The 24,892-nt window shown below is 44.4% G+C and overlaps 2 protein-coding genes across 5 annotated transcripts; both read right to left on the bottom strand.

Annotated features, from left to right (window-relative positions):
- Positions 1-17: 17 nt before the first annotated feature.
- Positions 18-7,708, bottom strand: LOC118341577 (sodium- and chloride-dependent GABA transporter 2-like). Its single transcript, XM_035679877.1, has 15 exons — positions 7,659-7,708; positions 7,046-7,237; positions 5,757-5,891; positions 5,283-5,423; positions 5,112-5,199; positions 4,880-5,012; positions 4,571-4,705; positions 3,701-3,804; positions 3,390-3,514; positions 3,153-3,265; positions 2,755-2,892; positions 1,700-1,802; positions 1,424-1,524; positions 1,118-1,288; positions 18-1,008 (listed from the first exon to the last, which is right to left on the bottom strand). Exons 1-15 carry the CDS (start codon positions 7,663-7,665, stop codon positions 859-861), a joined length of 1,836 nt encoding a protein of 611 aa, XP_035535770.1. The 5' UTR covers positions 7,666-7,708; the 3' UTR covers positions 18-858.
- Positions 7,709-9,607: 1,899 nt separating this feature from the next.
- Positions 9,608-24,767, bottom strand: kdm5a (lysine (K)-specific demethylase 5A). Of its 4 annotated transcripts, none has more exons than XM_035679825.1 (29): positions 23,521-24,767; positions 22,653-22,730; positions 21,913-22,035; positions 21,573-21,743; positions 21,152-21,337; positions 20,768-20,846; positions 20,569-20,660; positions 20,304-20,471; positions 20,085-20,204; positions 19,753-19,911; positions 19,184-19,365; positions 18,813-18,975; positions 18,587-18,706; positions 18,294-18,488; positions 17,953-18,134; positions 17,647-17,771; positions 17,299-17,449; positions 17,021-17,141; positions 16,693-16,869; positions 16,416-16,594; positions 16,089-16,236; positions 15,788-15,967; positions 15,022-15,582; positions 14,755-14,913; positions 14,124-14,252; positions 13,876-14,023; positions 13,488-13,708; positions 12,853-13,329; positions 9,608-10,458 (listed from the first exon to the last, which is right to left on the bottom strand). In XM_035679825.1, exons 1-29 carry the CDS (start codon positions 23,665-23,667, stop codon positions 10,096-10,098), a joined length of 5,304 nt encoding a protein of 1,767 aa, XP_035535718.1. In that variant the 5' UTR covers positions 23,668-24,767; the 3' UTR covers positions 9,608-10,095. The 4 variants fall into 4 exon arrangements, with proteins under 4 accessions (XP_035535718.1, XP_035535726.1, XP_035535736.1 ...); XM_035679833.1 differs by having other exon boundaries at positions 16,098-16,236; positions 23,521-24,766; XM_035679843.1 differs by having other exon boundaries at positions 20,304-20,462; positions 23,521-24,766.
- Positions 24,768-24,892: the final 125 nt, after the last annotated feature.

The raw sequence follows: 24,892 nt of genomic DNA, 5'->3' as shown, positions 1-24,892 counted from the left end.
AAAACATACTTACAAGATTCACATTTCTTTGTACAGTCATATTATGTTACAGCATAAAATATGAAACTACATTGTCATGTTAGTCCTACTGCTATCGCATTGCTACAATATTATAATTTTCACGGACATTATATCTTCCCATCACACATAACATTTTATTTCAATTCTTGTAAATACAATATGGAAAATTCCACCAGTCTGTTATGATAATACAATATATGATACAAATATGGCTATGTAGTCATGAAGTGATGTCAGATACACAAGGAGACATGCAGCCCACTTTTCAGTGGTGATTTGGCTGTGTTATATTTGGACAAAAGTCATCCTTAGTATGCAGCTAGAACATTTAGGCCTATTTTGTAACTTCTGGTGGAACCTGTGTGCCACTCTCCAGTGAATGAGATGAAAATGCCTTTAACTTCTATTATAAAATTGTAACATTTTCTCAGAACAAGGCTGACCTTGAATTAGTTCATTTACACCATCTGTGAAATAGATTACAGTTTGAGAGAGTAAATGACTTTTGTCCCTGAAATAAATGCCCTTGTCCCCTCTAAAACTTCTAAGTAATCCAATAAATGATAAACAATAAATGACTTTTTTATTTATTTTTCTTTATCTTTCTTTTATCAAATTGCTGCCATCCCTGAAATGTACAGGCGTTGCCAAACCCAACACACTGTAGGCATATTATCTCCTGAGTCCTCCATATCTGTCCTGTATTAAAGTATGTGATGTGACACTTTATTGTATCTTTCCCTGCTGTGATCTTTGGGATGGAGGCAAGGGTGCAGCAAGTCAAGGATGGAACTAAAACCCCACATGTCTTTCTAGTACACATCACCACGGGGGGCCTCATAAGTTGGAGTCTCTCTCTGAGACAGGATAGTAGCCATTTGTATTCAAGGTGGCATCTCCCCCAGGAGCAAAGATGGCCAATAACCTCTCCTGCTCCCTCTTGGTTTTGGGTAAGCTGTCACATGGTGTGATGAGCAGCTGGATGCGCTGTAGAAAGATACACCGGGGTTAATGGGCCCTAGCCATGACCATCTTAAATAAATCCTTTAAAATCAGACAATGAGGGATCACAACAATCCCTGGGGCCAACACTTACCTCTCTGAATGTCCCCTGGGTGGTACTGATCTTGTACACCATCCAAAACGGGATGCAGACCATTGAGGCGAGAGCAAGCAGCCATCCAATGGCATAGCCCCACCACGGGTACACATACTCATTGTTGTACTTTAGGGGAGTGTATTTGATGAGGGAGAAAGCAAAGGTACCCTGGAGAGAGGAGTAGACAATTAGTAAAGAATTCTCTTTGATTTGTGCAGAAGAGGAGAGGAGGCCTCAGCCACTATCAGCCTTTGTCATTTTTGGAAAGGCTTGATGCTACTTAATTAGTTTGTTGAGGCTCACAATGCATGTGGCTGGGGTGAAGAACAACCAACAGTACTTGATGTAAGGTCCTGGGCGGTAGCCAATCATGTCCTCAATGTTGTCATAAAAGCGATCTGCACCTGGAAAAATATAGTAAAGACATTTATTTCTATGTTGCGCCTTGAAAATTGTAGTGAAATAGAAATGTTCGCCAGTGATTTAGGATAATGCTTGATTAAAATAAATAGCAAGGATCACTGGAAACACATTTCTCAGCCATCATTAATCAGTCATTTATATGCAAGGGCTGCTTACCATAGACCCATGCAATGCAGACAGTCTCAAAGATGGCCATGAAAAGAAGACACATGCCACTGGCTGCATAGTAATCAAACAGCTGGAAGACGTACATGCCTCCCTGCAAAGAGAGAGATAGAAAGCATTGAGTCATAATTATACAAGGATAATTAACCTGCTACACAGATTCAACAGATTGACGGTTAAGTAAACATTCTAATTACAATTAGTTCAATTCATGCTCTGTGTGTTAAAAATATACCTACATTTATGGGACCTAAACTTGATGTATGGATGAGGACTTAATGTCTGTGTTAGGAAATCCTTTCATGTGGCAACAACAGGTATGTTGATGTGGTAAAGCACAAAACTGCTTGACATTACCTTGTTTGCAACAACTACATTTTGAGTTGTTTCTTTAAGCACAAATACAGTCCAGATTGCATTTTAAACATAGTATTTCTTGATAATCTGTGGCATCTATTGTAGTATTCAAAACATTCTACATGGTTGATAATATGCACAGCTTATAAAAGAGACTTGAAATGCTGAAGCCAAAACTAGACACTTCAGGCGTGACTTTAGCGTTGCAGTAACAACAGTTGACTCACCTAAGACATGCTGCATAAAACCTTTGACTTGCTAGCACTTACAAAATTATGACTTGTTGACACCTCTGCAAAGCATTCATGTTTCCAGCTGTGCAGAGGTGAAACTATGTCAACTATGTTGGACTCGGCAAAAGTTTATTTCAGCAGAACAAAGCATCAAATCCACCAGGTGCAACACCCGCCCCAACAGCAACTGTTGGGGCGGCTGTTTACTGTGTGTGTGTGTGTCTGTGTGTGTGTGTGTGTGTGTGGGTGTGTCAAGTTTCAATGGACATTTAATGATACTGTTAGGAAAGATACAGTGAGGGAAACACCTTTGATGATAAGATTTAAAGACACAAAGTGTACAAATGATGGTCATCTTTAAACTACTGCAGTGAGTGCTTGCAGATATAGCAAGTTTGCGTCTGTGTTTGTGTTTGTGTGTGTGTGTGTGTGTGGTCCCAGAGTGTGACCCCCTACCTCCATCAGCATGATGAGGCCCATGAAAAAGGAGAAAAGGCTAACACCTAATAGGAAGAGCTCCCTGCGGTTTTTACGTCGGAACACAGCAGGGTACATGTCCACAATCGCCGTCACAAGGCTCTCCACACACACAAACTAATGGCAGATGAGAGAAAGAAAAAGGGGAGAGAGGTAAGCACAGAAAAATGAATGGAACTCTTTGTGTGTGAGCTATAATGAAAGCATGGCTTGCCCAGTTAAAATCAACAGAATAACAAACACTACAAAGTCAGGAAAAACAGGAGTTTCAAATTATTCTAAAATATCTGTTCATCATAATCACACTGTATTTGTTTAGTAATCAGTGTAATTGTGGAAATGAGTTTGTGTGCATCACATCATAATCAACCCTCTACCTGGCTGTCAAGCCCCAGAAACACAATCATGATGAAGAAGAGGGCAGCCCACAGAGGAGAGAAAGGCATCATGGACACAGCACGGGGGTAAGCTATGAAGGCCAAGCCCGGACCTACAGACACAAGTAAAACAATGTCAACTGACCAACTAAAATTCGGACCAGATTAAACAGATATCAGGAGATTATTATTTTTTCTTGAATACATTTGAGGCTTAAAGAATGATGGAAGTCTCACCAGATTCTGCCACTTCTGAGATGGGAACATTCTGTTCATACGACATGAAACCCAGGATGGAGAAGATTGCAAAGCCCGCCACAAAACTGGTGCCGCTGTTTAGAAAGCACAGCGACAGGCAGTCTCTGCAATGGAAATGACACCATTAAGATTCACACAGGTGATCACACCAATCACATAATGACAAAGATGATGCTGCTTTTAATCAGCAGTTAGCATTTTTGTTTCAAAATGAGACATGTAAACATGTACTCCTTTGGAAGTGCCTGTGTATTTGAGTGTGTAAGTATGCATATAGATTGCTTATATACCTGTAACAGTTATTGTTATATTTGTTGTAGCTCCCCAGAGCAGTCAGCGCCCCTAAGCAGATGGCGTAGGAGAAGAAGATCTGGGTGCCAGCATCCATCCAGACCTTACACACAAAAAAAAGAAAAAATAGTCATAAGCCAAACAAAGCAATGCTGAATTACATATACATAGGTTGATGTATATACACAAACGTGATGTGCAGTGTTTAGACAATCAAGAGGAATTCACATGCTGAGTGTTAGCATGCATAATCATTGACTATTGTGGTTGAACAACAGTAAAGTCTGCCATTGGTTTGTTTGTCGCCACACTGATTAACAAACCAAGCAGCCGTAAATATCTGAGCGGAGGATCTGGGATGAATAGCAAAATTAGTCAAAATACAGTATATCCCTTATCAGATGCAAAAAAAAAATCTATAGCAAAGGGATTGTAGAGAAAGCAATAATCAGGGTTTGCTTTGGTTGGATGGCAAACTAGTACACAACTACTACACACTGACTGTTCTCTTCTGATAGAACAGTTGCTAGTCTGAGTCAAACAGAGCTAGTTAAAAACTCCACTGTCCTCCCAGAGTGGGGAAGCCTGCTTAGCTGACTGTCCTAGTAGAGCTCGTGTTTACAGTCCCTGTGGTGTCCTGGCCCTGTTTTGATCCCTGCGACCCCTGCCTCTTTCATGGAGAGCAGATGGACCCAGCAGAAACTAGGCTCCCCAGCAGAGAACCATGGGATACCTGCATCTGGTGCACCCTGGCCCACAGGGATCACATCACTAAATCTCCTAATGGCCCTCATTGGGAATTGTTTGCGTGATCACAACACTATGATAGATTCATCAAATTTAAAGGGGTTTGTGTGACATCCTGGTACCTGGGGGTCCGCCAGTCGTCCCAGGTCTGGATAAAGGTAGAACTTGATGCCGATGCCAGCGCCAGGCAGGGTGAGCCCTCTGATCAACAGCACAATGAGCATCACATAGGGGAAGGTCGCAGTGAAGTAGACCACCTACACAGACACACACACGCAGAGATGTTAAATAATGCAAAGACGAAACAAAAAGAAGAAGTAAACACCAGATGTCATCCTTAATGTGCCCTTTTGGCAAAACAAGAATAAATAGATAAAAAAGGGTCACCTGGTACTTTCACTTGCGCCCTCACAGAGGTTCCTCTCACCCACCTTTCCCGTGGACTTCACCCCCTTCCAGATGCAGAAGTAGCACATGACCCAGGCGATGAACAGGCACAGGGCCAGGTCCCAGTTCAGAGAGCCCATCTGGTCAATGCCTGGGGAAATCCTCAACGCTCTTCTCCTGCAGAGACAGGACAGGAAACACAGAGATGATGCATCATTGTGAGAGCAGTGATGTATCACCAAGAGGAGGGTATAGGCGCCGGTTTAAAGAACTCACTCCCAGAACTCGATGACAGGAGAAGTGATGTTTAGGTTGATTGTTTGGTTGATTGAGGTGTTTCTCCTCTGAAACTCCACGCAGTTTTCTGTGGGGGGGAAATGTAGAAATTTTAAAACGTATCAAAAACATTAGTGGAAGTTCTAATGCATTTGGAAGCACATTTGTTACCTGTGTTCCATGAGTTGTTGCAGGATGACCAGGCCAGGTCCCAGGAGAAGGAAAAGGACAGGTAGAAAATCCCCCAGGCCAGAACAATGATGTAGTAAAAGTTCAACAGAGTCACAATCACCTGGGTACCATAGCCAAGACCTGCAGAAATGACACTTTAGTATACAGTACTGAAAACATATTAGCAAAACCAGTGAAAACATTTTCCGGCATTACAAAACGCCATCTCACTTTCCATCATACTTTTTTTTTTGCAGTCATATATTACTGTATGTTATTCAAGTCAAATGTCCTTTCTATTTGTTCTACTTGTATAAATATGTGAGTCTTGTATTCTGAAAAAAATAAAAAATATGTTGGAAAAAAAAAACACCTCAGTGAGCACTCAGGGTTTTATACTATTTGCTATATCCTTTGCCAGAATCCCATATCAGCTTTGAGGGTGGTGGAGGGTGATACACCTGTCCTGCCTACCTTCAAACAAGGGACTGATTTTTCTCCAGCATGTAATGCCCCCCTCGCTGGTGTACTGGCCCAGAGCAGTCTCCAGGAAGAAGACGGGAACGCCACAGGTGAAGAGGAAGATCAGGTAGGGGATGAGGAACGCACCTGAGTTGAGAAAGAGTAAAGGATCAACGCATCTAGTGGAAACCGGTGAGGACGTGGGGTCAGAGCTAAAATCTTAACACAGCCCAGGGACTTCTTGCTCTGCGAGAAATGTGGACCCAAATGCAGAGTGCAGCTCCAACAGTTACAGTTCTGCTCCTATATGGACAAATGGTGCTATGTTGAGTCCCATGTGCATGTGAGTATAATGCAAAAAGATACAAAACTGTCAATCCCCCAGTTTAAAGTCATTGTCAGGACTACAAAAGATACATCTATGACATCATAATGATTCATGGAGAAAGTAGATTCTGTCTCCCTCTCTTTCACCTGTCCCTCTTCCTCTCTCCCTTCCTTGGATTACTTATGATTTATTATGTATTACCTATTACAGGTTTGTTTTCTTCATCTCCAACTTAATATGTTGCTTCCGTTCACACCAGATTGCCTTTAAATTAATGTGATTCCAACCAGATTAAACAATTTGAAGAAACCTAAAACTTACTTTTATGTAAGCCATGTACAATTTAGGAATGATGTAAGGTCAATGTACAATAATTAATAATTTTACTGATTGTATAGGGGAATACATGCCCGAACATAAACTGAATTTGTGTGAAGTTGTAGCATAAATCTTAAATGCATGAAATGCTTCAAGAAAACATGAAGAAAAGTTGTATTTATTTCTTTAGGTGCCTACTGCCACTCTCTTTCGCCTTTGTGTTTGACGTCCTGCCGGGTGGCCAAGGATGTTTGGCGTGCTCATATTTCCGCCTCTCCGCAGGGACAGCTGCTGTGAGCAAGGAGCAACAACAGCTGCCTGACCCTGATCAGTCCTGAACCCTGACCCTGCCACCCCGTGGAGGGAGAATGAGGGGCGTCCAATTTAGCAGCTACACAAGCATGTCCAAAAACAAACAGTCTCTGAAGTCTGATTTTGGTTAATTGTGAGTCCTTGAATATATATGATTGTATTTATTTTCAAGTGAGTCTAAATAAAGAAGTAAACTAAGTATACTCCATAAGCAAATCTTGGTGTTTTTACTTTTTGGGTATGCCTTCTGACAATGCTGACATGCATTTGTGAATTTATAGAAAACTGCAGAGGAAAGGAACATACATTACTTCTCCATCCACTCTACTCATCTTCCACTCACCTCCTCCATTCTTGTAGCAGAGGTAAGGGAAGCGCCACATGTTGCCCAGGCCGATGATGGAGCCTGCGACCGACAGAATAAACTCTATCTTGTTGCTCCACTGGCCCCGCTCCTCCATCTTCTCCTCCGAGGGGGGAAGCAGGTCCTTGGCTTGGCTGATGCCATTGTGGAGGCCTGCTTTTGCAGCGTCTCCTACAGGACAGACAGGGAGGAGCGGAGGATTGCAGCAGGTTATAGAAGCTGGTTGGTGTTGCTTGTTGCATGAATTTGAGTGGAGTTTTCCCTGCCCTCGATCAGCTGCCAAGATGCCCTTAAGCAAGGTAGCAAAGACACTAAACAGAGTGGGGGGCAGTGGAACAAAGTAGCTCTACTATGCACATAAGATCTGAATGTGCAAAAATGTATCAATAAAAAAATAGCATGCATGTTCAGTCCTTATTTATCTCTTGCAGATGTACCTGAAAACACACACAAAATAGTTTTTCTACACATTGTACCATTTTCATTCAAATGCAATGCAATCCTTATCCTTGCTTTAAACAAAAATCCATCAAAACTGCAGTAATAATCTCCAGCTACTCAGCTTGCCAAATTACTAACATTCACATCTTACCTTTCATTGCAGTGCCACTCAATCTTCTGTGTCAAAGGCTTGAAGCAGTCTCTGGAGATTTGTCTGTAAAATGCTCAGGTTTTAGTATTTAACATGAACGGAGCGAGGGGCGGGGGTTTGTAATGCTAAACTTAGGCCGGCCTCCACGTTCTTTTCCTTTTTGCCTGCCCTCTTCGGAGCAAAGTACATCACCTGCCATAACTCCACAGTTAAAATAAGGTGCAACAGGAGAGCCCAATGGGATGATCAGTATTGCATTACTGCTGCAGCAGACCACCTCTGCTGTGGAAAAGGTGTTTAAAGATGTTAAAATTGTGTAATTATGTCTCCCATTGTGCACTTTTAGGAAATTCTTGAGAAAAAAAAAAGTAAATATATACATGTTCTTGTCAAGGAGAAGCACCCTAATAATGAGGTTTTGACTTTGGGTTCCATGTATTTCCTTTCTGCAATGCAGTACATCCCATTTTCATGTCTGAGGTAAAGTTCCCAGTTGAAATATATCAGAAATGCAAGTGTTAACTCAGGCTATTTGATGTAAGGAGCAGATCACATTATACAGAATGATCACAGAGAATTTGTGAGAATCATAGGGGGTTAGCGGATCAGAATGTGTAAACAAATCTCACATCTTCTGAAAGGATAAACTGTCAGTCTGACCAGAAATACATCTGCACTAGGTCTTGCTGTTAACACAACAGTATGGAGCTGAGAGACGGAGGGAGAGAGGAAGCCATAAACAGTGTGTGTGTGTGTGTGTGTGTGTGTGCGTGTCTTATGTTGTCAAATCAGAAAGAAATGTTACACCAACTGTAAGCAGTGCTGTATCTGCTATAAAGCGATGATTATGAAACGTTTTTGTAACCATTAAGACACCAAGTCATGAATTCCACTCGAGTCGACACAACAACCAGCGGGCGATGAAGATGTAATGGCGTGAGGTGAGGGAGCAGACGTTATGTAATTTATTATGTGCCATTACAGTTCATTTTGTTGATGCCTCGCAGCTCCCCCTCTGATCGCATATTTCTAACTCTCCCGGTCAGAGCGGTGACAGAGGTGAGTCACAAAAGCAGCTGAGGTCAGTTCACACCGGATTCGACTTGGCAGAGTTAGAAGTGGACATCAGCACACCCCCCTGCCCAAGCCCCCACCCACAATCCTTCCCTCCTCTTTTTCTTTCTGCAAATTCAGATATTCATGTGTAAGATCAACAGAATTATTTCCTTTTTTCCATTGAAGCGCCATGTTGAAAAATTAGGGATAAGCCTAAAAAACTAAACAAGGTAATCATATTGTGAGAAACAGGCATTTTCCATGCTTGAAACAGAGGGGGAAAAAAACACATGTAACATGGGATTCAGCATGCAAGTCCTCATAAAAGCGCACCGCAACATGCTTCCACATGTCCCCTCTAATTGAGCTTAATGAGTAACACAGGAAATGTGAAGCTTAACCTGCCACTTGAAATCAATCAACCTCTCAATGACACGGTCATAAGTCACTGTAGAGACCTCTGGGTCATTGGTGGGTCAAATTCTGACACTTCAGCAGTGTGAAGGACAAAAAACACTCTCACACTTTTTAAAATGTTACCTTAGCTATGTTTAGTTTACTAGATTTTTTGTGGTTCTGTCCACTCAGAGACAACACAAAAAGAAGTGTGTGCCATTTTTAATTCCTAAAATTAAAAAAAGTAAATGAACACAAAGAAAAAAAACATCACAATTATCAATCATTTGACTAGGAATAGTTTATTAAAGGTGAGAAAACAAAACCAAAAAAGCCACAATCCATTTTTTTTAATTGCTTAAAAGTATGTACATTATAAATAATTCTACTACATTACAACCATTTGTTTCCTAGTCTGGAGTCCTACACATTGAGATGTTACTGTCTGGAGAGCCAGGCGGAGGGCTGAGGGGAGCGGATGTCCAGTACAACACAACTGGGGAACACATCTGTTCATTTGCCTGTTTTGCACTGAATACAACAGCTGGAGTAAGTGGGTTTCTGTTTGACTGTTAAGTAAGTGTACCGATGACTTGTTATTGTTCAGAGGAGGACCGGGAAATAGCTGGTGGATGTTTTCTAGACCTAAAACTGTTGTAGGAGGACTAAGTCTTTGTCTTTTTGCCTTTTCAACAGAGCTCTGAGAGAGAGCATGTCATTGCTGGAGCCACACGGTGACGGCAGGCCTCCTCTCTGCTTTCCAGATGCAAGTTGGGTTTTTTTTTCATTGTGCTCTATGATCCAGGCAGTAACAGAAGTGCCTCTGGTTTGTCCTTCTTCTTCCAAGCTCACTCATAAAGGCCTGTTCTGTCCCTCAGATGCTGTACAGTCTGGGTGAGAGGTTGAAACGCTAGCCCGGATACTAGGTTTTTGCTCATTGTGTGAGGTACAGTAATCAAACTCAGTCCTAGGCTGTTTCTGTATGCTAACTGCCCTGTTGAGGCTCTTGTTGCTGCTGCTGCTGCTGCTGCTGATGATGTGAGGTTCCTGGATTTAGATGAGAGGCGGGGGGCGCGTGAGACCACGACGCCACGACAGCTGAGGGCGGCAGACTCTGGACGACGCCGCCGGCGCTGCACATCGACGTCGCCAGCACTACGACGCTCTCCTCTGCCACCTCCTCCACGGTCAACCCTCCTCCGCCGCCGCCTCCCCCGCTCACCCCGGCGGCCTTCCGGGAGCAGTCCATGCAGATGTAGTCTTCGTTCTCGGCCATTTCGCACGACACGCCCACGCACACCTGGTGGAACCACTCGTCGCAGCCGCCGTCGCACTGCACCCAGTCCACCTGGAGACACGCAGGGGCAGGAGAAGGCATGTGAGCGAGGATTAAGAGGGACAACAAGGAAACATCATGACAATTATTGAAAAAGAACCAAAACACATGCGACAGTGGTGTGTCAAGCAAAACACAAAACTCCAGAAAAACATCATTTGTGAGTAATTTTTAACAGCATGTTAAAGCTGCAAGTCAGTCATTGCTTGATTGATTTAATGTAGTGCAAACAGAGCTGATGGACTGTAGATGATCCTGGATATGTTTCACACACACCACTAAGGACTGTCAGCTGATTTACTTACTGTAGAGTCAAACACACTGGACTGCTTGTGCACACTCTTAAGAGACTAGGTGTCACATATTGTGTACACAGCATCCAAACATATTGGAAAACAGCAGAGTTTAGCAAGTCATCAAATACATTTATCACTTAGACATTTACAACTATAATGTAGCTGCTATCTGCAGAAACATGCCACATGACACTTCATAAATCACACTGTTTTCTAGGATTTGATGTATTTTACTAATCCAGGTTGTTGTGTTCAAGGTTGCAGGGGCCCCATCCCAGCAGGCACTGGGCTACAGCTAGGGCAGCCAGTCTATCAAAGGACTAATACATAAAGACACATGAAAATATGAACTCAAATTCACACCTAGAGTCTCCAACCTGCATGTTTTTGGAGTCACACAAACATGGATGTAAACCCAACAAATAAATAAACAAAACAAAAACAAACACAGTCTGCTGGCCTGGTCAGATTTGAACCTGGATTCAATTATTAGTTGACGGTAAATCAGTTTTCTGTTCTTTTTTATTTTTTATTTAATTGAGACTGATTGTGAGGGGGAAACGGCTGAGGAAACATCATCCCAACTTTCCGGTGTTGTCGGCCTAGTTTCGAGCACCACCTTCATAATGTCATCATCTTCACTCCACCCACAGAGCTGCATGCCTACCAGTTCCTCAGCTCTGATAGGCTGCCCCGGCAGACACGGAGGGGAAGGAGACTGGCCACTGGTTAACTTAGCCGTCGGTGTGCAGCGCCGTCTCCGAAAAGGACCACATCAGTGTGTCCTGTTAATACGTTATGTGTAACTCTCCTTAAGGTGTTCCAGTGCTGTTATCAGCTGTTGATATTCAATAAAGTTCCATAACTTTCATTTGAGGGAAGTGTTCATATTAACTCAGGAAACAAACAAAAAAAGCTGTGTCATTGCACCTGGAGACACCTGAGTGTTAACGTCCTGTGATGAAAGCCTCTCTCAGTGCGGGAGGGATGTTACTAAGGAGGGTCAAGAATTGTCTAACTGACAAGGTAGTGTGCCAACATCATGGTCCTACGACAGCATGGCACAGCCTTAAACAGCTACATTTTAACAAGGCATCATGTCTGATTTCATTACATTAGTCTGCACTTGAGAGGATTGTAAAGTGCTTAATGGAAGCATATATTTGGTCTTGACAAGATCTCCAAATTATGCTTTAGGAACTTGGATGACAGGAATGCTAGCGGTAGCAAAGCTCGGCGCATTCAATGTAATGAACCTTGTTATGACAGAAAAGCTACAGAAAATGTCAAAATGTATTCATAACTTATAATTACAGTAGCAAGTACCAAAACTATTTTTAAACCTCCGAACACAGAGTGAACTGCTGTGGATAAACATCTAATTGCTGCATTCATCATCTCAACCTACCACAGGCCTTCTGACATCCAAATTTTAATACGTTTAATACATTTTTACATATGTTTAATCCAGCCCCATGTATGAGTGTCTCTCTATATCTCTCTATATAATAGTATTCTCACAAGTTTCTAATATGTCAAGAAGTGTGAATGAGTAAGTCAACTCATTGTGATACCTTAGATAGCTGAAGATGTATTATTATTCAAATATTTAGTATGGACTTTCACAATTAGTCACTTAATCGATTGGTTGAGCGACAGAAAATCAATAGATTATGTAATTCTTCAAGCAAAAATGCCAACATCTCTCTGGTTCCAGCTTCTCTGATGAAAGGATTTGCTACTTTTCAGTGTGAACTGTATGTCTTTGGGTTTTGGACGACCAAATAGGACATTTAAAGACTGAAAGATTCTGTCCATATACCTAATAAATACAATGCTTTAAATTAATATTTTAAAAAATAACACAGACCTTTGAGTTTTAAACAGGTGCACAGTCAGATGATTGCCTTTGACCTCTGTTAATTGCTAAACTGTAGCTGCGTTTATCAATCATCTATGATTCACCATTTGTGCCTCTTTTACTGCAACACGACCTCTTGACACAATCTCAACTTAAAGTGCTGAAACTCCGACTTACAGTTGTCCAGGAAGACATATTTCATTACCAAATTACAAAAATATTTTTCACCATTGGTTCACCTTAGCTCACCTTATCTTTACAGGGTCTCTGGCAGTTCTTGGCTGCACACACAGCGTTCTCATCGTTGGAGTCCTCAGCCCCAGACCAGTCATATTTGGAGGGAATGTCGAGAATCTTCTTCTCCTTCCTCTTCTCAAGCCCCTCCCTGATGGCCTCCGCCTTGGCCGCTGCCTTCTCCTTTCTTTTCCTCTCCTTCTCCTCCTTGGCTAACCGTTTGGCCAGCTGCTTCATCTCGCGGTTCTTGTCCAGGTTGAGTTTGAGCTTCTTCTTCTTGGGTTTGCCCCCAAGACCCAGTTCCAGGCCGACCCTTTTCAGCTCTTTGGACTTGGCAGGTCGCATGTCGCCCATTGCCGAACCCCCACCGACGGCGGCTGCGGCGGCCATCAGCATGTGGTGGTGCTCGGCTCTTTCTAACTTCCGTTTTCTCTTCTTCTCTGAATCCTTAAGCTTGATCTTCAGGGGCTTCTCCATCAGAGAGTCATCGGGCTGTAGAAAAGGAAGGGAAAGGCGAAATAAGAATTGTGAAACTGTTACCTTGCAAGCGGGTTTTTCACGAATTTGATCTATGCATCTATTCACAAAGTCAGAACCAACTGAAACCCAATGTTTAGTCACTATCCAGCATATGCAATCAGCTCCCCTACCTCCATGACCTGCAGGAATCTCTCCTCAGAGGGGGGGTGTGTGGCCTGCAGGATCCTCCAGATGTGCTGGGTCTCATCCAGGGACACCTCCAGCAGGTCTCCCAGCATCATCAGCTCCTCCAGCTGGGCCTTAGCCTGCAGGGAGAGCTCAAGCACTGGCGGCTCCAGGCTGCGAGGTACCAGGGGGGTCTTCCTGGGCTGCTTTCTGGGCGTGCCTACGTCTGAAAAGTAAATATTTTCAGTATGAGATGACATATTTCAGAGGCAAATCAGAAAGTGTAATTAAAATACTCAACATAATAGCTGTCACTGAATCATTTTAACACCAAAACAACAGGGAATGAAGGGTAGGCAGACTCAAAGCGACAAAAGTTAAGTGCGGCCTCACTTTGCACACAGGACTTGGACGCTGACGAGTAGGCGTGTTCGGCGCAGAAGGAGGGCGTGGCAGCCGGCCACATGTGACTGACCACCTCCTCGGACTTAACAGGGATCTCCTCATCGCAGAACAGGTAAGGCTTCACCTCGCCTGGGTCCTGCAGCAAAACACATAGAGGGAAGAATTAAAAAAAGAAAAAAGAAAATCCTCCTCGTTTATACGCGGCTAACAGCGCCGCTTATCACAGTCTCACATACCTTCATGTCATAACCGTAAGTCTCCCTGATGTCCTCGTCTGAGTCCGTCTCCTCGTCGTCGTAGTCCACGGACTGGCGAGGTGATGTGGCTCTGCTGAAACCTGACTGCTGAAAAGTCTGGATGTGTCCCTGGGGAAGAACAGAAAGTTACACACACAGTCAATGTCTTTGTTGTCAATGTCTCCTTCAAGGCCTTAAAATAAACAAAGTACCTGTTTACAAAAGCGCGATACAACAAAAGCATACATGCAATCTTCTTATTTGAATTAAAACAGCATTATGCTGAATTATAAAGCCAAATACTCTGCTTGACACCTTCAAAAGGCGTAATTATATTAAATATAAATATATACTTTTTTCAACAAACTATATACAAGGAATTCTGTAAGTTTATTTAATTGATGAGAACTCAGGCTGCCATCTGCCGCCTGTAATCTTGTGGTGTAGTTCATGTTGATACATTAGTGCCCTCTTCTGGTGGATTCTAAGTACATCCAAAGCCGCAGTAGAAGCAACAAGAATTACCATCCACACCTATAAACAGAATTCTTTGAGTCCTACTGGTGTTGTCCTGTAACAGAACAGAAATTAGAACAAAGTAAAATCGACGAGAGATGAAAGTCTAAAGTACCTGCAAGTCAGGGTTGGCAGCAGCTTTCTGGAGCTCGGCATTGATGATCTTCTCAGTTTTCTCCCTAGCGGCCTGCTCCACCATGCGCTGGCTCAGCACAGACAGCTTTGCCAGGGCTGAGGACAGCTCCTCTGTGGCCAGAGATTGACGTGCTCGGTCCTGGTACAACAGCCAGACCAGTGTATTTAGTAGAGATCAAAAGCAAACCATGGAAATGAAGTTTCAAAATAAAGAAGCTGTCATGAATAATGTCCTTCCTATGCATACCTGCCAGCTCATTGCTCTCTCTGTCAAACACTGGAGGGCTTCTCCTTCAGGCAGACGCACCGGAAGCTTCTGCAGTGACACCAACAGCGACAGGATAGTCTCTAATCTCGGCCTCCGCGACCGCTGACACAGCGGACACAGGAATTTGGAGTCTTTGCTGTTGCTCTGCCAACCCACGCCCAGCTTCTTCTGAGATCCCGTCTTGGGCAGAGGCACGCATGCCCCGTGGAACCAGTCCTTACAAAGCTCACACTGCAGCATGAAGCCGCTGGCCGTTTTTCGACACAGGCAGAACTTGACCTCCTCGATGCGGTCGGCCATGGCCATCTTGGCTAAATTGGCAGCACGGAGCGAGTGGATGGACTCCACTTCTTTCTGCTCTTTGGCTTTGAAGGCTGCTACAACAGTGGCGGGTTCTCGCACCTCTTCGAGGCTCTCCTCCAGGTCACTCAGGGCGTCGGGGTCAAAGCCTCCTCTCTCCTTCTCCATGAGCTCCTTGACGCGTTTCCTCTTGCTCTTGCTGTTGCCGTAGACCCCGATGTCCACGCGAGGGCTGAGGACCTAAGAGAAGAGGCACACAGGATAACAAAAGACATTATCACCCAACCTTGGTAATCTAAAGACTCCACAACAATCATTTTACATTTATTTGCCTTTAAAATGCACAAACACAGCACAATATATGTAGTCTGTAACTAAAATTTTAAGATTTAAATGCTGTATCTGAGAGGCAAATATCAAATCAACTTTTTTCTTGATAATCCACCTGAAGCAGTGTGTACGTGGAGTTCTTCTTCAGGAAGGTGCGAGCGGTCCTCTCCCTCCAGGCTCGGGCTGCGGCCACCTGAGACTCCACCTGGGCCAGTGGATCAAGCCGGACAGGGATGGAGCGACCCCTGGCCAGCAGGCTCTCCAGCTGCTCCAGGTAAGCATAGCTACTGCCGCTCTGCAAGAGGTGGACCCGCAGATGGAGAGAATTAAGAGAGATTTTTGTAATGCCCTCATTTAGAGCAAGTCTGGCTTACGATATTGGTTAAAATGGATTCTAAATAACGTAGTGTACACACAGATGGTACCTGAATGGCTTCCACCTTAGATGTCCACTCCTTGGCCTTCTGTAGGGCCTCTCGTAGGGCCAGAATATTAGGTAGGTACGCTGGGATGTTCCTAGCTTCCAGCACAATGCTCTCCAAGGTCACCATGCTGTGTCGAGGTCTATGGTTACAGAAGGACAGACAGACAGAATGATCAAGTATGACTTAACTAATAAGACTTTTTTGTATGTAGCCCCAGGTGTGCATGCATTCTGTCTCTAATAGTTTCTTAAATGATGAACAGCACTGTAGGAAAGTGCAAATATCCCCATCAAGTATTTACAAATGTGTGCTCTTTACCTAGCCTGCAGACAGGCACGGGCTTTGTCCTCCCATCTCTCCGAGACGGTGAGGATCTCCTGCAGCTCGGCCATGGCCTTCTCCACAGCGTGGTGGGGAGCCAGGCCCACCCCAGAGTCTATCAGCCTCTTCATCAGCTCCAGGGTGACACGGTGAGGCTCGGACAGGGTGACACGCACCTGGGACATGACGAGAACAGCACGTGTTACATGATGCCATACTTACAATAACTCCCGTCAGACCACACAGACAGGCTGAGGGTGTTGTATGAGCCCACCTCGTCGAGCCAGCGGGCCTGCTGGAGCTCCTGTTTCAGCCGGGGCAGCTCTGGCAGCTCTACGTCCAGGCCACTACCCAGGTCCAATAGCGCCTGCAGCTTGGAGGAATCTGGCATCTCGTCTGAGAGTGCCACCTGGGCTCGCTCGTGGAAGTCCTCCACATTCTCCAGTAACTCCTGGGAGCGAAGGAAAAGGAAGAGTCAAGTAGAGGTTTTGTGAAGGTAAAAGGAAGGGAAGAGAATGAAAGGAAAGAGCATTGAAGGGGTGAACTGTATTTCTTTGATAACTGGGTGCTGGGGGAAGCACAGAGGTACAGAAGGGACTCACTTTGACTTGTCGTGCCTGGCTGATGATGCAGGGCAGCCTGTAGAGCTGATCCACAAAGGCCTTGAGCTCATCCACTGTCAGTTTGGTGCGGTTGCGACTGCTCTCAGAACGCAGGCGGCTGCTGCACACACACACGGAAAAAGAGTGACGGCTTAGTTCACAGAGGACACAGTATTGATTTGCAAATGGAAAAAAATGTTGAAGTGTATGTACATGCAGGGCAATCAGTAAATCGCTTTTCTGATGGATTATAATAAGGTGAATCCTTGTCCGCTGACCTGTGCCTCTGTTTGCGGCTGAGCAGCAGCTGAGCTACAGAGGAGCACGTCTCCGCCTCTTTGACCATCTCTCTCAGGCGACGGAACAAAGCTTTCTCTGGATACTTCCTGTCCTCTGCATCCTCCAGCAAAACTTTGAGCTCAATAAGATCTATGAGACACACAAAACAAAACGATCACGCAATTGCACACAGAGACATTTGAAAAATGTTGTAGCAGTACTAAAGCATTCAATTCAATTCAATTCAATCAATTTTAATGCTATAGGCCAATTCATAAACAGAATTATCTCAGGACACTTTTCAAATAGACAGTCTAGACCGAACTCCTTTTAACAATATGTATAACCTTTCTTGTTCTTCTGATCCGCAGCCAAGGCCTCGGTGACCCTCTTCGACCAGGTGTCATAAGACTGAGCCCGTGTCTTGACACCGTACAGCATGGACGGAAACTCTTCCAGATCGTAGCGAAACCTGAAATATATGCAGATTTCTACATCAGAATATAGCATATGCGGTCGAGTAAATGTACAGCGCTAATCCTAAAGGACAACCTTAGGCCATGGCAAATTAGATTTCTTGACCACATACTATACACATTTTTTTTTATTGTTAGACATCGTACTGTATTAAAAAAAAAACACAGATCTCTCACCGAAGACACTTGTTGCCGAGTGGACAGTCACAGAGATCTGCTGCATGGTGGAGACAGACCAGCCGATCGGGGCTGCAGGAGCAGGTCAGCGCTGACAGGAAGCAGGTTGTCTTACACTTGTGACACTGGCGCTCGTCGTCAGGTAAAAGTTCAAAAACCTCTTGCTCTGAGGACAGCACGCCCTGTACATAAGGAGGAATGGGTCTTGAAATATGCTGTGAAAATATAACTCTTGCCATTTTAAAGGGATTCAAAATAAAGCAGAGGCTGTTAACAGTGACATTAAACTACAGGTAAAGAATTACGATGAATCACTCATAAAATTCTAAATGGAAACTCACCATTTCTTGGACAGCCTGTCTGAGTTTGGTCTCCTCCTCCATCATTTCTCCCATTTCCTTGAAGACCGCAGCGGCCAGTTCCACATCAAGACTCTCTGGATCAGCCGCCATCTTGCACAGCAGTTCCTCGTGGGAGAAGACGCAGTAGCGGTGGAGGCGTCTGTAATGGGCCACACACTGACGACCCATGGGTAACTAGGGAAGGGCACGAGTAAAAGATGAACACCAACACTCAACAAATAAATAATTTGTTTCGTTTTTTCAAATGGAGGAAGGATTTGCATCTCCCTCACCCAGTCAGCAGTGCAGAAGTTAACAGCCTCGGCAAAGTTGTAGCCCTGGTTGAAGCCGCTGTGGTAGGCTCTGGGGAAGGTCACTACAAACTCCCCTGCACACTGATTAGTCCTGTACACCTGAAGGAGGAAACACGCACATATGTTACTAATAATCAACACGGACCACATGACCAACATCTAATTAGATCCAATTTCAGCCCAGCGAAACATCAAGACTACATACAGGAACACCGTGCTCCATGAGGACATTGGGATTCATGATGGTGACCAGTTGATGGAGGAGGTCGGGCTGGGAGTCAAATAGCTCTGGAGCCAACTTTTTCATTACAGCCTCCAGCTGCTCTGCTGCAGAGGCCGGCACTCCGTACCAAGTTTTCGGTTCACCCCTGGAGAACAGAGGAATAAATTAACATTAAATACACTTAGCTGATGCTCTTATCCAGAGCGCACTCAAGTGGAACAGAATCCGAATAAGGTTAGTTTCTAGGCATGAATAATTCAATAATTTGACCGTTTCAATTGTCTCCGCCAACATACATGAGGCTGTTAACAGTGATATTAAACTAATAATATTTGTCCTTGGTTCAGCCTCACCAGTGCAGGAAGTTGATGGAATAACTCCAGTGGTCCTCGATGTGCCAGCAGAATGAGGAGAAACACATGCCAACATAGAGCCAGGGTACCTTCATCCCCGAGATGTCCACATTGATGTGTGTGAGCACGGACTGCTCCAGCACTGGCATGTTGTTCAGGTTCCAACCTGAGTTGGCATACTCCTGACATGAGAGTAAAACAAAGTGCTTTCTTTCACTTCATGGCAAATGTCCTGTTTTTACTTAATGTAGTGCTATTAAGTAAAAAGAGAAAAAAAGCTTTTAGGGGATCTGTGAGATGGAAGTCTAATGAATTAAATGATCTAGGTAATGCCTCTAAGGGAATCCCCATCAAAAGCGCTTTACTGGTTAGAAACCTCTGATAGAAACCTCTGATAGAACAAATAAAAACAATGAACTGGGCTTATAATCAAGCTCAACTTGATATGCACCTTACAGTACATATCACAAAGTGTTGAAAAATACAACAAGTCATATTTTAAGGCCATATAAATAAAAACCTCTTCAATAGAGTTTACGGAAATGTACACAACGCAATAATCATCTCACCTCCTCATCTCCCAGCAGCCTCCTTTTACCGTCCCGGACAGGAAATCCGCTGCCCACCTCCTTGGAGCTGATGTCAGCTCCATACTCTACGATGACATCCTCCTCGATGCTGCTGACCAGGCGCCAGAACTCTTTCTCCACCAACTCTGTGGGGACCATCTGGGGGCACAAGGTGGAAATAATGAAATCCCCATGCCTTGTCTCAACAGTGAAAAGCCTTTGAGCAACACATTTAACCTCCAATTGTTAAAGCAGAAAGTGTGACAGCCGAGTGATGGAAGGACGTGGATGTAACGGTTTACATATTCTAGCTCAGAGTGGATTCTACGTACATGAACAGGCATGTTGAAATAGTCAGACTTGAATTGGTCGGCCATTTCTCCAAAGCTCTGGAGACTGTACTCCCTCACTGCCTGCTCAAAGCCGAATGCCTCCCTGGGCTTACTGCACTCCTGCGAGGGAAGACGAACAACACATTCATTATATGCATTATGCATAAAGAAGGTTACATTTCTAATGAAAAGGATGAGGAGACCAGTAACAAGCCTTACCTCAGCAACACACTTAGGGCAGCGCCAGTCCCCCTTGGGCACATCCTGTAGAGGTGGGATCAGGCAGAAGGTGTGGTAGCTGTCATCACAGCCGTCGCACAGCAGGAGCCGGTCCTCCTCATCACCCCGTCCACACACCAGGCAGAGGTAGAGGTCGATCTGGGGGATCAGTTCCACAAAACATAAAGGATATGGTCACGCCCAGAGTGTCCCAAGATGCAATAAGTGTCAATATTCAACAACAACAAAATGAGCTGGCACTCACAAAGTTAACCTCCAGGGTCTCCTTTCGTGGTCTCATTTTGATGGCGAAAGCCTGGGCTTTGAGGTGACGCTGCTTCCTGTTGAATCCATCGTCTGAGTGAATGGAGAAAAGTGCTGATGTCAGGATACAAACATAACAGTGCAGGTCTGTTGCTCCATGTCTGCGCTAAAATTACAGGTCAACCATAAACGATCCTTACCAGCTGAAACAATCTCCAAGCCAACCATCTTGGGACTTGTACCAAAGATCTTTAGGCCTTTTGGCTCCTTGTTTTCCCTCTAGAGAAACACAACAACAACAACAACAGCAGACTGTGAGACAAAGTGATCCTGCTAAAAAACCAAATGTTAGATTGCCTCTGGGGAGCAAGCCTGTTACAGCTGGAAATCTGTAAAGGGGCGGGGGCGGGATGTTTAAAGTGAAGGAGTGAATGTTAAAGGTATAAACTTGTTCTGTGAACTACATAACACTGTTCGAAAAATGGCTTAAATTGAAAACTTAGCACAAAAACGGTTCATTTGTCACCTACCCGTAATGTTATCAAGATGTTTTTACATAAAAGAAGTGTATTACACTTGTTTACCTCAGACTTAAGGCGCCTGGAGCGTCTCTCAGGCAGAAGCCGATCTTTGGTTTGCATACCGTCACCCTCCCCATCTTTCTCCTTATCCTCCTCCTCATCTGGCTCCTCTTCCTCCCCTGCCTCCTCACCAACTCCCTCATCCAGTTCTTCCCCATCATCTCCTTCCTCGTATAGCCGCTGGATGCCCTGAAAGAAATGGAGTGAAAAGAAATTAGGTTGGTTAATTAGGTGCAACATGTTTGATTTGGACAGACTGAGTTTGGTTGTTGTACGCTTCAAGACTGAAATTTAAGAGGAATGCTGAGAACAGCCAAACCAGAGATTCCATGTTGAGGTTGGTTTTGTACGTTTGTTTTTGTGCAGCTGTTCGAAGAATGGTCGAACTGTGTTAGCTTGTCGATGTTAAATCGGCACTACTCACAGTCAGCGTGGCTCCAGACTGGAAGAGTTCATATGGATAAAGGATCCTCTCATAGTGGGAGCGCAGCAGTGAGCCGGTGCCTTTCCCGGATGGGAAGCCCATTCGACTGGCCACCTTTGACCACCTCTTCTCTTTACATACGGTCTCAAATCCGCCCTCTGATGACACAATCTGAAACACACAGGTGTTTTTTTTTAACAAGAATGAAGGGTAAAATCAACATTTAACAAGTGAACCGAAGTGAAAAAACAAAGGTTCAAGAAACAGGCAACTGGCTAAAATCTTATTATATATCTTGTTATATAATTAGCTCATTAAAAGCAAAATGATCTAGTTTTACCTTGCTTAGCTGATAGAGGTCCAAAACCTTTCTCTCCACATGAGGGAATCGGATCTTGGATCCCTGCAGCTCCCAGAACTTTGCGATTTGATCCAGAAAGTTGAGCTTAACCCGGGTGAGGGCCTGGATACGCAGGAGAGAGAGGAGAGAGGACAGACTATAAATGCAGGAGCCAAATGTGCTGCTGTTATGCACACTGGACACCTCAGGCAAAATGATGTTTGAATGGCTGCACTCTGATACACGACCATACTTCCCTGGTTATGTGAAAACCTTATAACTCCCATAGCGGAGCTGTCCTGCTGCTCTGAATTAAACATAAAAGTGAGCAGAAGGCTTGAAAAACACAGAATCTCAACAGGTGCAAGACAGCAGACCTTGTAGGTGGAAACAAAGTCTGCACACTCTGCTGCTACCCAGGGAGTATGTAATTCATAAGTTAATTAACAGCACACCTTGAAGTAGCGTACAGTTTGTTTATTTCTCAGATCTCTGCCCAAGAGACCTTGAGCAAGGCACTGAACCTCAAACCTGCTACGAGCCCGCTGCACTGCAAACAACCCCAGCGCTCTGATGAAATGCATATGTGTGAGGGACAATATGCGTGTGTAACTAGGAGGGATATGCAATGTATACACTGATGATAAAGCATAAGTTAAGTCAGGAAAGCAACACCTGGGACACAACCTCCCTCATTATTATTGATATGGCGGCACGGTGCATCTTCCTGGCAACCTCACCTCAAGTTCATTCAGCCTCTGTACTCGAGGAGTGAAGCGGAAGTTGCGCACATCGCAGGCAAATGGAGGCTGCCAATCCTGGTGGACAAAAAGACACAATCAAAACTGAATCTTCCCAATTACAACAACAACAACAACAACACGGCAACAAATGAGTGTTTCTCAAGAAAGAGCAGGGCTTATTAAATTAGGTTAAGGATTACAACTATTAATAACTCAATAATATCCCTTATGCTGTTACAAAAGTGCAGTTGAGCCCATTTTTTGTAGAGGACCAACTGTGAATAAACACTGCCTCTCTGAAGCTGTTATTTTCAACATGGTATTCACTCTGTTCTTACAGGCTCTTGATTCACTGTGGGCCACATAGACACACCACAACAGCTAAAAGAGCCTAAAAAAAATTAAAATATACTCAAATGGTTGCTCGTGTGTCCATATAAGAGAGCATAAACATGGGTTTATTGTGTGTGAGCAGCGACAGGCCTGCCTGTGGCCCAACGTCGCATCCTCGCAGCTAACGTGGTACAGTCACTGTGCTGAAACTTAGCTAGCCATGAAGAAAACAAAAACAAAGGCATTATAACCGGAACTGTTGAACTGAATGCCCATTTCCTAAACTTTTCCGAGCAATACATGACAACTAATCTTACCCAAGCACAAAATACGCGCAGTTAAGTGCGAAGGAATTAAGCTTATTTGACCTCTATTAGAGTAAAGGCAACTAGTAATGTCGCTGCCTATCGCAAAATTCACGCAGGCCCTGTTAAACCAGCGCTGCCTGAGTTACACGCAAATCCTCGCAGACTTTAATCTCGGGTTTATAACAATGTTTTTTAAAAAATATATATATGATATGCGAGTTTACCTCGGGGGGTCGGATCTTGCAGATGCCCGTTTTCTCTGCGATGGGTCGGATCTTGTTGATAAATCCTAAAGGATCCGAGAAATCCTCCCAACTCGGCTCAAAAACCGGACATTCAGGAGGGGGGACGAACTCGGCAAACGCAGACATGTTGATGAGCTGCCAGTGGAAACAGTCTTTAAAAATAAATATCAGCTAAAAAAAATAAATGCACCGAGTTCAGCTCAACAGTCCATGATTATTTCCAGTAATTTTCGTCTTGGGGAACTTCCTCCGTGTCCATCATGATCCTTCAAAATCTGAACAGGCCATGCCAGTCGCGATTGCGAATCATAATCTGTTTTTTTTTTGTTTTCTTCTTCTTTAAAGTGAATGCATAAATACAACAACAGAGCGGATCAATGTGTTCCCATCCTCCGCACACAGCGGGCCAGGTCGGGGCCGGGGAGTCTTCAGCACCACTCCCCTACCTGGGACGGAGGGCAGGGTCAGTCCAAAACGCCATCAGTCCTTCCTCACAGACGACAACTTCACAATAATCACCTCCCTGCAGCAGCGGAGACTTGGCCCAGGGACGATCGCAGGATTTGAAAAGAAGTTTGTAAACGCACAACACACAAAAACAAAACAAAAAAACCCCCACTCCTGCTTTATGATGTTACGCAAGCTATCCCTGCTAGTGCTACGTCTGTGTACCTGGGTAGTGCATCATGTCTCCGTGATGGTGCATCAACAAAGTTACCCACGGTCGGTTTAAGTCCCGTGGCAAGCTGGTAGTGTTGTTCAGCTAACGCAAATCACCCTCGACCGTCAGGCTTTTTTCCCCGAATAAACTCTTCACGTCCACTTCTCCGAGCAGCCAAGGATCACAACAAGGGGGAGGCTAGTAGTTGCAAGCGTACACTGTTGACTGGCTGTCTTCTCTCCGTGCAACAACCCCCATTCATTGAAGCGTTTGGAGCCAGTGGGAAACTAGCACACGGCTAATTTGGTCGGGCTAAAATCAGCTTAGCTACCTCTGCTCGTTGCGCAGCTAACGTTGACGTTAGCCGAGAAAGTCCGCCATTGCTCGAGTGGCTTCATCGGAATCACATAGAAAAGGGCATTAATCCGTTCGCTTTGTTTCACATGGTGTCACTTTGCGTGTAATTTAACGTCGTCTGTAGGTGTTGTATCCGCATTAGCTAACGTGCTAGCTACAAGTAGCAAGGTTGGGAAGAGCTGCTGTGGTGCCTTCACGGAAACTCGGATACTTTTTACTACTTCCGAGGTCGCAGGGGGTTTTTTTTTATAGAAAAGGCAGTGTTTTGCCTGTAAAATGTGATATTTAGCAACCGAGTGCTATTGTGTGGTTGCAGTGTGACCGTGGCAGTCT

The sequence above is a fragment of the Morone saxatilis genome, unplaced genomic scaffold (assembly GCF_004916995.1).
Source record: "Morone saxatilis isolate NCDOM2014 unplaced genomic scaffold, NCSU_SB_2.0 Contig10, whole genome shotgun sequence".
NCBI classification, from domain to species: Eukaryota; Metazoa; Chordata; class Actinopteri; family Moronidae; genus Morone; species Morone saxatilis.
This window is presented reverse-complemented; position numbering and strand designations above follow the sequence as displayed.

Bases quoted from the DNA above. Each gene is read 5' to 3' on its own strand.
- LOC118341577 (XM_035679877.1), bottom strand. The intron at 3,805-4,570 runs GTACCAGGATGT...TTTGTGTGTAAG, and splicing joins GACGACTGGCGGACCCCCAG to GTCTGGATGGATGCTGGCAC. The intron at 2,893-3,152 runs GTAGAGGGTTGA...ATCTGCCATTAG, and splicing joins TTCTGGGGCTTGACAGCCAG to TTTGTGTGTGTGGAGAGCCT.
- kdm5a (XM_035679825.1), bottom strand. From the start codon at position 23,667: ATGTCTGCGTTTGCCGAGTTCGTCCCCCCTCCTGAATGTCCGGTTTTT. The intron at 18,489-18,586 runs GTGAGGGAGATG...GCCCTTCCCTAG, and splicing joins ACTTCTGCACTGCTGACTGG to TTACCCATGGGTCGTCAGTG. The intron at 17,450-17,646 runs GTTATACATATT...TGTGTCTCATAG, and splicing joins GGATCAGAAGAACAAGAAAG to ATCTTATTGAGCTCAAAGTT.